Here is a 13911-nt window from a genome sequence, read left to right as displayed (position 1 = left end):
GAAGGAAGACAAGAGACGCATTACCTTCCATTTTGGACCCACCCATCCATCAATGGACCCCTCTTTGGTGTCGAACCCACTGTTCGGTCAAAATGATCAAAAGTGAGTCTTCAAGTTGCCCTCTGGCTTTTTTGGGGGGTTGCTGGGCCCGTCGCCAGGGGGAAAACAACGTGTCTTTCAGGTGGTGCTGGCAATCGATGCTGAGGGATATAATTGGCAAGATGCCAGGTGTGCATTATTATGTTGTTAGAGATGTTTTGTCCAGAGAGACCACTACAGAGAGACCACTACCGTACGGAATCCCCGGAGACCTTCATGAGGACAATATACCTTCAGCGCAGGCGTGTGCACACACAGTCACACCCATACTAGGGGTGGGACGATATGGGTACCTCACGATACGATATATATCGCGGTATTAGGCCCTCGATAACGATAATATCACGATATTCGATATATTGCGATATTTGCGATATATCAATATATTGTATGAAATTTCATCAACGATATATCACGATATCTGCAACTACAAAATACTTGGAACTGAAAAAACGCTATTTTCGTGCTCGGACACAGGGAGGGACACACACATAGCTGTCTATAGTGGTTGCACCACTCAAACACTAAATTAATACTCAATAAACTCCCCCTTTGCCTCATACCCTCATCATAATACCTCACAAACACCACCAACTGACCATTATCACTGGTATCATCATAATGCCTCACAAACACCACCAACTGACCATTATCACATGGTATCATTACCTCACAAACACCACCAACTGACCATTATCACTGGTGTCAGTGGACTCACCATCCAGTAATTCAGTACTTCTGGTTGCTGTGGAATCCGATAGTGGGATTTGCTTTATTTTAGCTGTCATTTCCTCCTTTTCTAGGAGGAAATGACTTCACTTGTTCACTTGTTCATCACTTCATTATGAACAACATTTCAAATTTAAAAACAAATATATATATATATATATATATATATTTATTTATTTTTTCCCGATATCGATATTTTAATAATCGGTATCGGGAGGAGTGCTATATTTCAGCACACCCCTAACCCATACGCAAGTAGCCTATAGGCATGCAGACAAAAAGCTGTGCTTATACACATCAGGACACTGCACACTTAGGTCCGAAGACCCCCAGGGGTCCTTGAAGGGGTTCCAGGGAGTCTAGGAAAATGAGGAACAGTTTAAACACTGAAGTCCTGTTTTATTTTGTCTGTTTGAAAATAGCCCATCTACAAACTCACAATGTGTTGAATCGTAACTTTTCTTTTCTTATGGGGTTCCTGGCACAAAATCGCAGCCAAATACCTACCAATTTGGGGGTCCTTGACATGAACATTTTTGACAACCACTGCACTAATGTACACATACACAAAATAGTCAAAGACACATAGCTTCGTCCTCACTCTACAGCCCCCCACTTCTTGGTCTCCCATAATTTCCTTGAGTAGTCCAAGATCAGGATCCAATAGCTGCCCTCACAGTCCAGTAATGGAAAAAGAAACAGCATTCTTCTTCTCACTGGAGTCTGGAGTGGCATCGGTGAGGGGAACCACTGCTGTCTGAGCATGGGAGACAAAGGCAGGTCTATTCACAATGAGATCACCCATACATACTATGAGAAAAACGTGTACATGTTTCCTTGTATGGGCAGGATCAGAATATGTCATGGCAAAGTCTTGGAACTCAGAGGGCGGTATGACAGCTCCAACAAGACATGGGAACCGCAGCGCGAGAGCGCTGCCAGGTTTGAATGCTAGAGGCTGCGGAGTGTATTTCTACACAAGGAAATATTCATACATGTGGGCTTTATTGTGAGGTGAAACTGAAAGACACTGGATACGTCTGAACTACTTGTGAATAGTCAAACACGTGATCACAACTATTGTGATCACGTCTCTTAGTCTTAAGCCTAGCTTAGCTGTTTCCATTATTCTATTTAAGATGATAAAAATGAGGCAATAAGCCTACACAGAAAAATCATATTAATTTATCCATTTGTAACTCAGAGTATATATTAGAGAGATGACTTCCGCACACTCGGTTTATTTAGAGTTTTTATTTAGATAAGAGTCGTAGCAACGTTTCGGCCTTTCGGCCTTCTTCAGGCAGAGTATACAAATGAGTAATACAAATGTAAGGTCAATTAAAGGTGCTGTGATGGGGTTTTGTTTAAAATAACAAAATAATGTTAAAAGGTTAAAGCTCTAATATTCTAATAGTAATCATTGATTGCTAAAACAGGGGTATTCAATGTTTTAGCTGAGAGCAAGATGGATACATATGGTATAAGATTGTGTAGCATATAAAATAAAACTGTTTTAAGCATTCCACAAAATGTGATAAGGCTTTTAAAGCTTGCTCATAATGTTTACTGTTGAGACATTTGGGAGTACCTTGGAAGTGATTGGTTGTCTCCAAGTGATGCTGCAGTTTTGATTGCTTCATAAATTTGTTGCAGCACTATCATCACTGTTTTTTTGTGTCCTCAATCTTTGCTAATGTATTGAATTCACGTTTAGTGTGTATTAAAAACAAACAAAAAACTGCAATTCCACCAATTTCAACCAATCAGGAGAGATATATTACAAGTTTACATTTGATAGTGTTCCAATTCCAATTTTGACAGCTAATTTTCTTGTTTCATCAATTCCAATTTAAATTGTTGGGATGGGTTCTCTCTTCTGATTGGATACGATTGGCATCCTGACCTATACAGAGAGACGGGGAGACATCTAGTTACTTGACACTGACTCTACTTGTCTATAGAATTTATGGAAATGTAGAGCTAACACTTATTTTAATAAAAACATATCACTTATACACCACATTTAACACATTTAACACTGAGCATGCAACAGTGTATAGGCCTAGCTTAATCTTGCTTCATGGTCTGGCGAAAAAGCAATGTTAGATCAGTGGTGGACAGTAACTACAACTACAGTATAAGTACAGTACTTGATTACAGTAGGTACAGTTGTACATTTTTTGAGTATTTGTCCACTACATTTCAAATAGAAATATTGTCTACTTTTGACCAAGGGACTCACTCTTAGGAAGGACCCAACCTCCCAAACTTTGTGAAACTCTTTGACATCTTGAAATGTTTTTAATACAGCAATGCTGAAGTGCCCTTGAACAAGGCATTGAACCACTACGATGAAATGTGTTCTATGAGCAGGACCTGGCTGGAAACAAGTTCTTGAGCTTAGCCCAGATACCCTGGGTAAATATAGATTTCATTTCATTTCATTTCAGACATAAAATGAATACTTGAGTGGGCTAAGCACTTATATAATGGCTATTGGCTACTATACTGTCCATATTACTGTCCTGTCTGTCCACCACCTTTGTAGCTACAACATTATGATTATAGTAGACTTAGCCTATATTCATCGGCTGCAGTGTGAGGCCGTGTGGAACGCCCTAACCTGCCCACACAGTGACGAGCTCATCTGCTGCAACTCGCCTGCCTGCTGGCTGACTGGCCACATCCCGTGGGAGCAGAGCAAAGCAGAGGGGACCTGCGTAGGAAGGCATCACATAGAGAGAGAGAGACAGAGACAGAGCACTGTGCGGACAGAGAGAGTCCAAAACTAAAACAGCTGGAGTTTCCCACTCAGACCAGGCAGAATAATATATGCTTCCTTTGTCTGGGGGCAAAGCTCAAGAATTAACGATAGTTCTATATCGATTTCTGGACCATTCACCTTTCAAGCATCAATGATGGCACAGACAGGCCTGCTCGATATATTAATTTGCTCAAATTGCTCGCAAAACAGCTTATAGGCTACATTTATTAATTTCAAAGAAAGCCTTGATAAGTTGATAATATAAGAATATTAGCGTGTGACGATAATCCAATAGAGGCTCGGTGTTCGTCGCAAAAAAGGGCATCGTCAATTCCACAAAGTGCAATTCCGTGTAACGTTAGCGGGTCATGCTCATACTTGTTCTATAATCCAATTTTGAGACAGAACAGCCGTCAATGTTTCCGCTAGGTGGCGACCTTGGTCTAATGCGGTTCACCTTGGACAGCGCTGCGCTTGACTGGAGCCAGACTACATGCAGGACCAATGCATTGTGACTGAGACCATTGGAGGGGCGAACAAAAAAGAAAACCGAAACGTTGAATTTTACGCACATAAATAAAGATGTTTTTTGTTTGTTTGTTTTTGTATAAAAGGAAGGAGGGTCATGCTCAATAAATAGGCTGTAGGAAAAGCGCCGTTTTAGAGATGAATAGCCTACACACTCGCTGTCTTTGTTCATTAGTGAAACATTTTTTCTTAGTTCAACTAAACATATCAATTCGATATCTCATTATAGTCGCCGGCCAGTGCCACCGTTGCATCCTCTCTCATCCACAAACAATGCAAAGACATCAAAATGCCAGGCAGGGAGAATGTTACCCACGCGCACAGTCTCATCTCGCCTCGAACCACTGTCCACTCTTAAAGGCGGGTGGGAGGGAGGGGAATGAGGGGAGGGGGGTGTTGGGGGGTGGGGGCAGTTAATGATTATTTGCCCCTCTTTTCCCGTCCACTGCGTTTCCTATATGGATTGACGGTCGCGTCAGAGCGCACATAGTAGACCCGCCTCCTGGTTGTGTGTGTGAGTGTGTGTGTGAGTCAGTGTTGAGTGTGTGTGTGCTTGGTGCGTCGCTCTCTCCGCTTCAAACAGATATTCCACAGGGAGAGAGAGAGAAAGAGAGAGCGAGCAAGACCTGTGAGAAGAGCAACGACGAGGACACAAAAAAAAACGAGCAACCACAAATGGCACTCATGGCAGGGATTTTGTTTACGGCGACCGCGACCTCTTTACTGCTTGGGATTTCTACCTTTGTTTCGTCGGCACGGATATACCCCCCAAATGAAGGTAAGGTTGGGGACTGGGGAGAACTGCGGCGGAGAGTTGTTGCTGTTTTCTCCGGGAGAGTTTTGACTTCATCTCGTGGTGAGAGCGGAGCCCCGCTCCGCTGTCCCGTACGTCGCTTCTCCGGAATGGTGCGCGGAGACGCACGCAGTTGCAATGTGGGGGAAAAAAACAACCATGGTCACCTTTACGCAAAGCTTTTTTTTCTTCTTCTTTGCGAGATTTTTGTGCAGTGCACCCGGAGAGCGGAACGGAACGGGCTGTCCAAATGCGCATCGGCTGTTGTTCATCTCGGCTCTCTCTCCCTCTCTCCGTGCCACTTAAAGCCCTGGGCTTGGAGCGAGGCTTGCATGCATGGGGCTCCTGCAGGGTCCGGGCGCAAGTGTCCAGTTTCAGCATTTTTCTTTAGTCTTCCAATGTAGGACTATAGTGTACTAGCCCACACACTTCACAGTTCACACCAACAGCCTGCACAAAGAAATCCATTCGATTATGATTATTTTCGCTTGCAGCAGCTTGTTCTTATTTAGCTATGGATGGGAACCAGTCCGTTGTCTTGGTCGTAGACTATACTGAAAAGGCCACTGACACAATACAAATATGAAGTTCAGCCTATGCACATTCTTGGTAGCTCTGATTTTTATACACCAATGGAATGAACAATTGCAGTAAGAAAGCCTAAAATTCACCAAATAGTTTACTGGGCGATACAAACACTGAATAGCCTATAGTCATCAAATGTAAATAAATGCCTGCGTCGTTGAATTCAAACAATCGCCAAAACTAATTCTCTCTAATGCTAAACGTTTTTGGCCCTTATTTCAGAAGGTAAAATAGGATACCGTGGGAAATAAACAGGCCTTATTTCTCTGCAGAGCATGTTCATTTTGGACATAGGCCTAGATACTAAAATATAGCCAAGTCCGCTGCATGGTAAATCTGGGATAATGACAATAAATTCCACATGCGCGTTTAGTATTTCTTTGTAAGGCTATTTTGTGTAGGCTATAGTTGCATTAAATAAGGAGATGCACACGCACAGGCCTAACGCAAATCTGGGAATTATAACAAATTGTCCTACTTTTATTAATGTCGTATATGTGTCTCTAATAATCATAATAATCATAATCTGAATAGCATGAAGCCTATCAACACTATTCTCCTCCACAAACGTGGTGTTTTGTTTCCTGCCGATAAACCCACTATCACTATTCTTTTTGTGCATTAAGTTGTTGAACTTTGAAGTGCACTGTGAGATCATATGGAGGAACGGGACTCACTGCTCACATGTGTCTTTCTTTCTCTCCGCTCTTGTTTTTCAGTCACGTTACTGGACTCCAGATCTGTACAGGGGGAACTAGGTTGGGTCGCCAACCCGACAGAAGGAGGGGTAAGTAAAAGAGAAAAGTCCTCTCTCTCGTTGGGACGTATGGTCCCCCGTTGAGTAAAAATGGAGAGATAATGTCCTCTATAATAATAGGCATACCGGCCTTCGCCCCCCTCCTCTCTCTCTTCTCTCCCTCAAACCACTCGCTGTAATGGTCAGATGCGAGGCAGATAGCCTACTGCAGCGGGCGTCGGGTTTCCTGAATAGACGGTGGATTGAATCGGTCTTTGTGGAGAAACTTTATATCCCTTTCCCCGCTGAGGCGAGGGGGAGAGCGGGGGACTTGGCAGCGGAGAAAGGGCCTGCTGGAATGGATGAATGAAGGGAAAGGGCAGCGGGTTTCAGTCCCTGCCGCGGGACGATTGGATCGGGCTATAAAGCGATAGGGAATGCGATCGGATTAAATGCGGTCTAATTGGGATATCTATAATGGTGCTGATAAGGTAACAGAGCGCGACTGTCCGGGGTGGCCGCCAGGGGCCCGGGGGTGCGCAGCAGGTCGTGCACACAACACACACCGTCGCCTCGACCCTCAGCAGTTGGGTGTCGTAAGTCGTTATAGCTAAAACAAGGACGCTGCATGAGGTTTTAAAAACACAGAAGCCTCGCTGCACCATACCGCCCTGCATGGGTAAGCCATTTGGCCATTTTTAGAAGGCCTACCATGGTCACCATGCATCTACACCATTCAGCAACATCAACCCAGCGAAATAGAATGTGACAGCATGCGCCTCCATTTCGGCTTTGTTGATTAGGCGTTAAATGAACTTGGCCAGTGTTGGCCATGTGATCACAGCCATGTGATTGACAGGCTCCTGGCAGCGTCGACAGGGCCACATTCAGCCGCTCTCATTACGACCAATTGCCCCCATTCTCCCTCCCTGCTATCGGGGAAAGGTGCGGCCTTATCGCGACGCGGCTTGATTTCCACAATAAAAAGAGGCAGAGGGAAGAAAGCAGCGGAATAGATCAGCGGGGAGTGATAGACACTTTGTCAAAGTCCTATACGGCCGTAGCCATGTTTAGTGTTATCGACCTTACCTCAGGGGATTCGGCTTTAAAACCAGATTGTTCCTGATAAAGCTGTCAAATCAACTGTATCACCACTAACCCATATCCCATTCTGCGATCATTTTGTTTTGAACAGCTCCACTAAATGGGCTAACGGCCTGGGCTTGTCTCTTTTTATTTAAAAGGCAGTTAAACCAAAGGCTATTTTTAATGCCTATTGTGAAAAATGTAAGAGAACAGGCCACTTTGAAGCTTTCAAGACACAAGCATTTGCAGCATACTCTGTTGGAATGGGAAACTAAATCACAAGTAAAACAAACATTCCAGCTCAGCGAAAATAAACCAGACTGCTCGATAACATAATCCATGCGCTGTATGTCCACGTCTCTTTCCTATGAGTTCATACTAATAACAGTAGGTGAACATGTGTAGGCTTAGGCGTACCTTCAGAAACGTCTTACCTTGCCTATCATGTATGCAGATGTTAAGCAGGCACACATTAGATCATTAGTATTGATTCACAGACCCACACACACACTCACTTAAACATCTGTTTCCCCTCATATTCCAATATAGTCTATAGTCTCTATATTTCTTCTGAACATTGAAGAGAGACTTGTTTTTATGCAGGCATGAGACTTATTAGAACATTATTTTACCACAGCGACACTGAAATCATGCATTTTAACATCTGTATGGTTCTATATAAGGACCCAACATGTCTGCTATAGGCTACTACGCCCGTAGTAAAATATAGCCAACAATTAATTGGTCTGTTGAGACTCAAATATTGAGCAATCTTTTTTTTCCTCCATTGGTAAATCTCAGTCTTGGCATGTGCTGCCTCATATGTTTGCTTTTTATCTCACACAGCCCATTATTTCTGTAATTGTTTGACAGGACATAATTCTGGTATTTGTCTGATGCCTGCATGTAATATTAAGGAAACACTCCTTTATTGCTGTCATAATATTTTCTATTATTGTGTTGACGCTAATCTAGTGTTTTGCTTCTTAAACTATGGGTCTGGGCCCGAAATAGGTCATGGGGTCACGTCTGTTGGGTCCCAACAGAACAGCAATGTATTTCTGTACTTGAAGTTTGAGTCCCAGAGGCCAACACTTAATTTCTTAAAAAGACAGAGAAAGAAGTTCAGAATCCAGACTCGTACATTTGACCTTCACCTGACCCTGTTCTGTTGTTGTTCTACCCATAGTGGGAGGAGGTGAGCATCATGGATGAAAAGAACATTCCCATCCGGACATACCAGGTGTGTAATGTCATGGAGCCGAACCAGAACAACTGGCTCCGTACTGACTGGATCCCTCGTGGTGGGGCCCAGCGTGTCTACATCGAGATCAAGTTCACCTTGCGGGACTGCAACAGTCTGCCGGGCGTAATGGGCACCTGCAAGGAGACCTTCAACCTCTACTACTACGAATCGAACAACGACAAGGAACGCTACATTCGCGAGAACCAGTTCGGGAAGATTGACACCGTGGCGGCTGACGAGAGCTTCACGCAGGTTGATATCGGCGACCGCATCATGAAGCTCAACACGGAGGTTCGCGATGTGGGCGCCTTGACCCGCAAGGGCTTCTACTTGGCTTTTCAGGATGTCGGGGCTTGTATCGCACTGGTTTCTGTGAGGGTCTTCTACAAGAAGTGCCCCTTAGCCGTCCGTAACTTGGCCCAGTTCCCTGATACTATCACCGGAGCCGATACCTCCTCGCTCGTGGAAGTGCGTGGCTCGTGTGTGGATAATTCTGAGGAAAGGGAAGTTCCAAAGATGTACTGCGGGGCTGACGGAGAGTGGCTGGTGCCCATTGGGAACTGCCTGTGTAACCCCGGATATGAGGATCGCAATGGGGAATGCCAAGGTAAAGAAACAGCATTTTTCTTGTTTTCTTTGTTTTTTGCTTTGTTCTTTTTTTGTTTACTGCCTGGTACTTCCTTTGGCTATTCCATTCATCTGTCATCCAAGAAGTTTGGTATTCTTGAACAGTAGCTGACCTCTTTATAATTTCTCTCCCATCCCCTTACGCTGTCTTTGTTTCACTTCCCTCCACACTTTTCACTCTTTAAAAGAGCCCTATCTTTTGCCACCCGTTACCCCTAAACATATTTGCCATTTTATTCTATTTTGAAAAACATTTTAAAATAGTTAAACTAGCCGATCTACATCAACACATTGTGAGCTTGTAGATCGGCTATTTTGACTATTTTAAAAGGTTTTTCAAAATAGTAAAAAATAAGTTTAGAGATAAGGGCAAGATATAGGCCAATTTTTCCCCTTTCTTCTTCTTCTTCTTCTCTCTCTCTCTCTCTCTCTCTCTCTCTCTCTCATTCCCGCTGTTCACCCGCCTCTCACTTGGTAGTTTTTCCCCCCTTCCTGTTCACTCACTCTCCACGCTCCTCTTCCTGATACGTGGCTGGGTGATGGAGACGATGATGATTGTAAATGGAGTAATTAGGTGGTCCGTTGGGAGCTGTTGTGCAACTGTGTGGGTCCCAAGAGGATTGGTAACACATGCCGTTGAGAGAGCTCCAACGGTTTGTCCCCACTCCCCCTCTCCAGCTCTTTCACATATTCCCAATGCGGTTTAAAGCTGGGAGAGAGAGATCGACAGGGGAGAGCTTATCATTCCAGGCAGGTATGAGAGAAGTGAAAGTACACAGCAGCGAGATGGTGTTGAAAAAGCCCTCTATTGCTGTTTATTCAGGCCTTTGCTTATCGTGATTTTATATGGTATCGTTTGATGAGGGTTTCAGGTCGATGAAGGGGCCTCTGTGCCTGCCTTCTCAAATCATGGCCATGATATAGCTGTCAGTGTGCCAACGATGCAGAGAAATAGCCTGGCAACACTCATCAAACATCAGAGAGAGCAACAGAACTCGACTACACGTCTGTCGATATCCATGCCTCCATGGATCTTAAGCACAAATCAGCGTGTACAGGATTTCAATCTCACTTTAAAATACAGGGTTCTCAGAGTGTATAGTAGTTACTGCGTGTATACTAGTATGTGTACTGTACCATGTCATGCAGCAGTGTATTGTGGGTGTCTTGCTACTGTGCACAGCAGCTGTGTCGTGGATATTGTATTGTGCCTCTCTCTGTGGACTGGCCAGACAGGGGGATGGTTATTCTGCCAGGCAGGTTTATTGGTAACCCCCCCCATCCACCCACTCCTGCACCCTTCCAAATGCAGTGTGCTGTTCCAGCGTGGGGTCAGAGGCCGGGCACGGGTGATTAACAGGGGGATGGACCACTCCACCTCTCTTAATTTACAGGGGAGCCTCGTCTCAGAGGACTAATTGCATGACAAACAGGTTCAGTGATTTAGGGGCAGTGCAGACTGTTTGGGTAGGTGGGTGGAGTTTGGGGCAAAGGGGTGCAAACGGTCACAGATGGTTGTCTGTGTGTGTAACAGGGTAGCATGTCGGCTGTACGAATTTCAGTTTGGAATGCTGCCCATCTTGCCCTGTCACAGGCAAATAGATGGCTCAGGCCAGGTTTCTCTCCCCAGGGTGGGCTTCAAAGAACCAGAGAGATGGAGAGATGAAGGAAGGAGACCAGAGGGGGAGTTACTAGCCACAGAACCTGGGCTAAATCGTCTTTGAAGAGGGGTTTAAAGCGAAACACACAACCATAAGCTATCCTGTTTCAAGTCAAAATGAAAATGCTGATCTTTGCCATAAATTCGGCTTGCCCTCGAGAAGGAAATCGACGAAAGATGCATTATCTTTCCCATTCGGCTTGGATTGAAATAAGTAACTGTTGCCAATGCCATCCGCATGTTGGAGCTCAGAATCCCTTGCCTCGTGTGATTAATGCACAGTCTGACAGCTTCAGAGTCCGTAATATTAGTTTTGGAGCCAACGTATCCATTCAGGTCCCACTGCGTAGCATTTGATCATGTTCCAGTTCACCTTGTGGTATCAGTTTACAGACCAGTAAAGCTCCCTCAATGGTACACACCACTTGAGACGCACCAAGATCCAACCCATCTGGTCGCTGAACCTGGGAGTTGTAGACATGTTCACATTCTGTGTTAGCCTCCATAGATGCCAGAGGTGTCTGTGTGGGGTCAGCACTAGTGTTTGAAGGGTTAAAAGGTGCTGGCCACTGTCAGTCTTCAAGTGCACTGATGAGCTGGTTAATATTCCTCTGTGTGACAGGCTCTATGGGAGAGATATTCCTCTGTGTGACAGGCTCTATGGGAGAGGGGCTCAACTTCTATGTGACAATGTTGACCGAGAGACTTAACAAGGAGCTGGACTGAGAGGCAGGGAAAGTGAGAGTTTAGGATAACGTTTGTGTGTCTGTGAGTGAGTCAGAAATGTGTTGCATTTACTCAGTTGTAGTAAAGGATAGAAGTGTATTTACCACATGAACCCAGCGTCCCTATTCTGCACATGGGCATGTTATAGTAGGCAAAAGTAGACAAACATTTGCAAAAATAGACATACATTTGGAGAAAATAGGTGAATATTCTTCAACGCTTTAAGTAGTTTAATTAGCGGTGCAACTCAATGCATGCGTGCGTGCATACACTCATACATGTAGGGTTAGGGTTAGGGTTAGGCTCATACATGTAGTTTGAACTGATATTACTTTGCTAAGTTTTCTGTTGAGAGTTTCTCCGGCTGCAGCAGACTAGCCTAATTGTGAGTGAGTGTGTGTGTGTGTGTGTGTGTGTGTGTGTGTGTGTGTGTGTGTGTGTGTGTGTGTGTGTGTGTGTGTGTGTGTGTGTCTGTGCTTGTCTTGTATGCGTGCAGGGTTACAAGGGCACCACAGCCCCCGGTTCCCAGCCTGCCATGAATGGGGTTCTCCTCCATCATTGTTCGGGGCAGCAGCGAGGCTGAGTGGGGTTGGCGTTGTTGGGGGTGGGGGCATGGGGGGCTTGTATTCTCCACCCCTGGCAGAGGTCAAAGGTCGCCCCCTTCTTCATCCATCTTACTGGCCTGTCTGACAGGGTCGTGGGCCTACGATTGATTAAGACGTCAAGGTTTTGACAGCTGGGGGGTGCAGTGTGTGTGTGTGTGTGTGTGTGTGTGTGTGTGTGTGTGTGTGTGTGTGTGTGTGTGTGTGTGTGTGTGTGTGTGTGTGTGTGTGTGTGTGTGTGTGTGTGTGCACCCGCTCATGGGCCAAGGGTGGCCAGGATGTACACACAGGGACCAAGGGCAGTGGGGCACTGAGGGCCACCGGGCCCCTGATCTAAGGAGTGGGGACTCTGTCTATTTGCATTTGGGAAGCTTTCTCTCGGAGGGAATGGGAGGGGGTCAGGTTGTCTCTCTCGCTCCTCATCTGGTGAGGGGGTTTCAACTACCGTGCAGAGGTGATGACAAGCTACTCAGATACACAGAAAGAGAGCGTGAAAAGCCGTGCGCGTGTGTGCGTGTGTGTGTGTGTGTGCGTGTGTGTGTTTGTGAGAGAGAGTCTGGCAGCGTTTACTTTGCGAGTCAGCACAGGGAAATAATGAGTTTGTACATTTTTGTAAAAGTGTGAGGAAAATTTGCATGAGAGTCGTGTGTCTCCGACTCTGCATTGCTCTCACAGTTATTGGGCGATTGAGCAGGCAGCGAAGGGGGGGTTTCAGGTCGCCTTTGTTGGTGAATCGGAGTTTGTCAAGGATGTAGTATGGCTGAAGCGCTAGGTGTCAGACACTTTTGACACCCCAGACTGTTAGTGCATGGTTGAGTTGTTACCCCCCCCCCCACACACACACACACACACACACACACACACACACACACACACACACACACACACACACACACACACACCTAAATCCAAATAAACCGGACTTCAAGGACAGGAAACCTATGATCTCCTTTGACGCCTAACACCCTAACACTTTTATTATAACCCACATGGTGTGGATTCAACGCCGTTTGTCGGTGTTTGTGCATGTGTTTGAATTAACAGCTTTGGAAGGATTGTGCCGTAAGTGTGTGTGTGTGTGTGTGTGTGTGTGTGTGTGTGCGTGCGTGCGTGCGTGCGTGCGTGCGTGCGTGCGTGCGTGCGTGCGTGCGTGCGTGCGTGCGTGCGTGAGATGGTAGCAGTTTCCTGTTGGAGTGGCAGTACCAATCCCTCCCCTCTCTCCCTCTCTATTCCCAATAGCCTCCGTTAAGCCGAGAACTCTCCCCCCGGCCCGTATTGGATTAAGAGGTTTCGGGGATGAGGATTCTTTTCTGTGCTCCATTCATTGTGTGACTGCTCTCAGGTCTCCCTCAGGTCTCTCTTTCCCTCTCTCTTTCCCTCTCTCTTTCTCTCTCTCTTTCTCTCTGTCTGTCTCTGTCTGTCTCTCTCTCTCTCTCTCTCTCTCCCTCTCTGTTGACAGTGTTAAATATGCACTTGAGAGCATCATTTTAAATTCACCACATAATTCTATTTAGCCTGCCAGTCCCCGGTGGCTTTAAATACACAGAATCATTCTGGGCCCCCCCCCCCCACCAGAGACAGGGTGCTCTGGTGCTAATAGCTCTGTCGTTCTCCTGTGTCTCTGTCCTCTCTCCCTCGAAAATTCTGCTCCTACACAGTGAAATCCTAATTTGTCCATTTTGTGTAACGTACAAATGGACAAATGGACCAGTGGTTTGTACACTCTC

At 45.5% G+C, this 13911-nt stretch overlaps 1 protein-coding gene across 1 annotated transcript in view; it reads left to right on the top strand.

The window, feature by feature from the left end:
- Positions 1-4781: 4781 nt before the first annotated feature.
- epha4l (eph receptor A4, like) overlaps positions 4782-13911 on the top strand; it is a 51729-nt gene continuing 42599 nt past the window's right edge. The window contains exons 1-3 of the mRNA XM_079513807.1: positions 4782-4901; positions 6221-6288; positions 8513-9176. Of these exons, the coding sequence (XP_079369933.1) occupies positions 4799-4901; positions 6221-6288; positions 8513-9176 (835 nt within the window). The 5' untranslated portion in view covers positions 4782-4798. The remainder of the gene's footprint in view (positions 4902-6220; positions 6289-8512; positions 9177-13911) is intronic.

Source organism: Electrona antarctica (assembly GCF_951216825.1).
Source record: "Electrona antarctica genome assembly, chromosome: 11".
Taxonomy (NCBI): Eukaryota; Metazoa; Chordata; class Actinopteri; order Myctophiformes; family Myctophidae; genus Electrona; species Electrona antarctica.
This window is presented reverse-complemented; position numbering and strand designations above follow the sequence as displayed.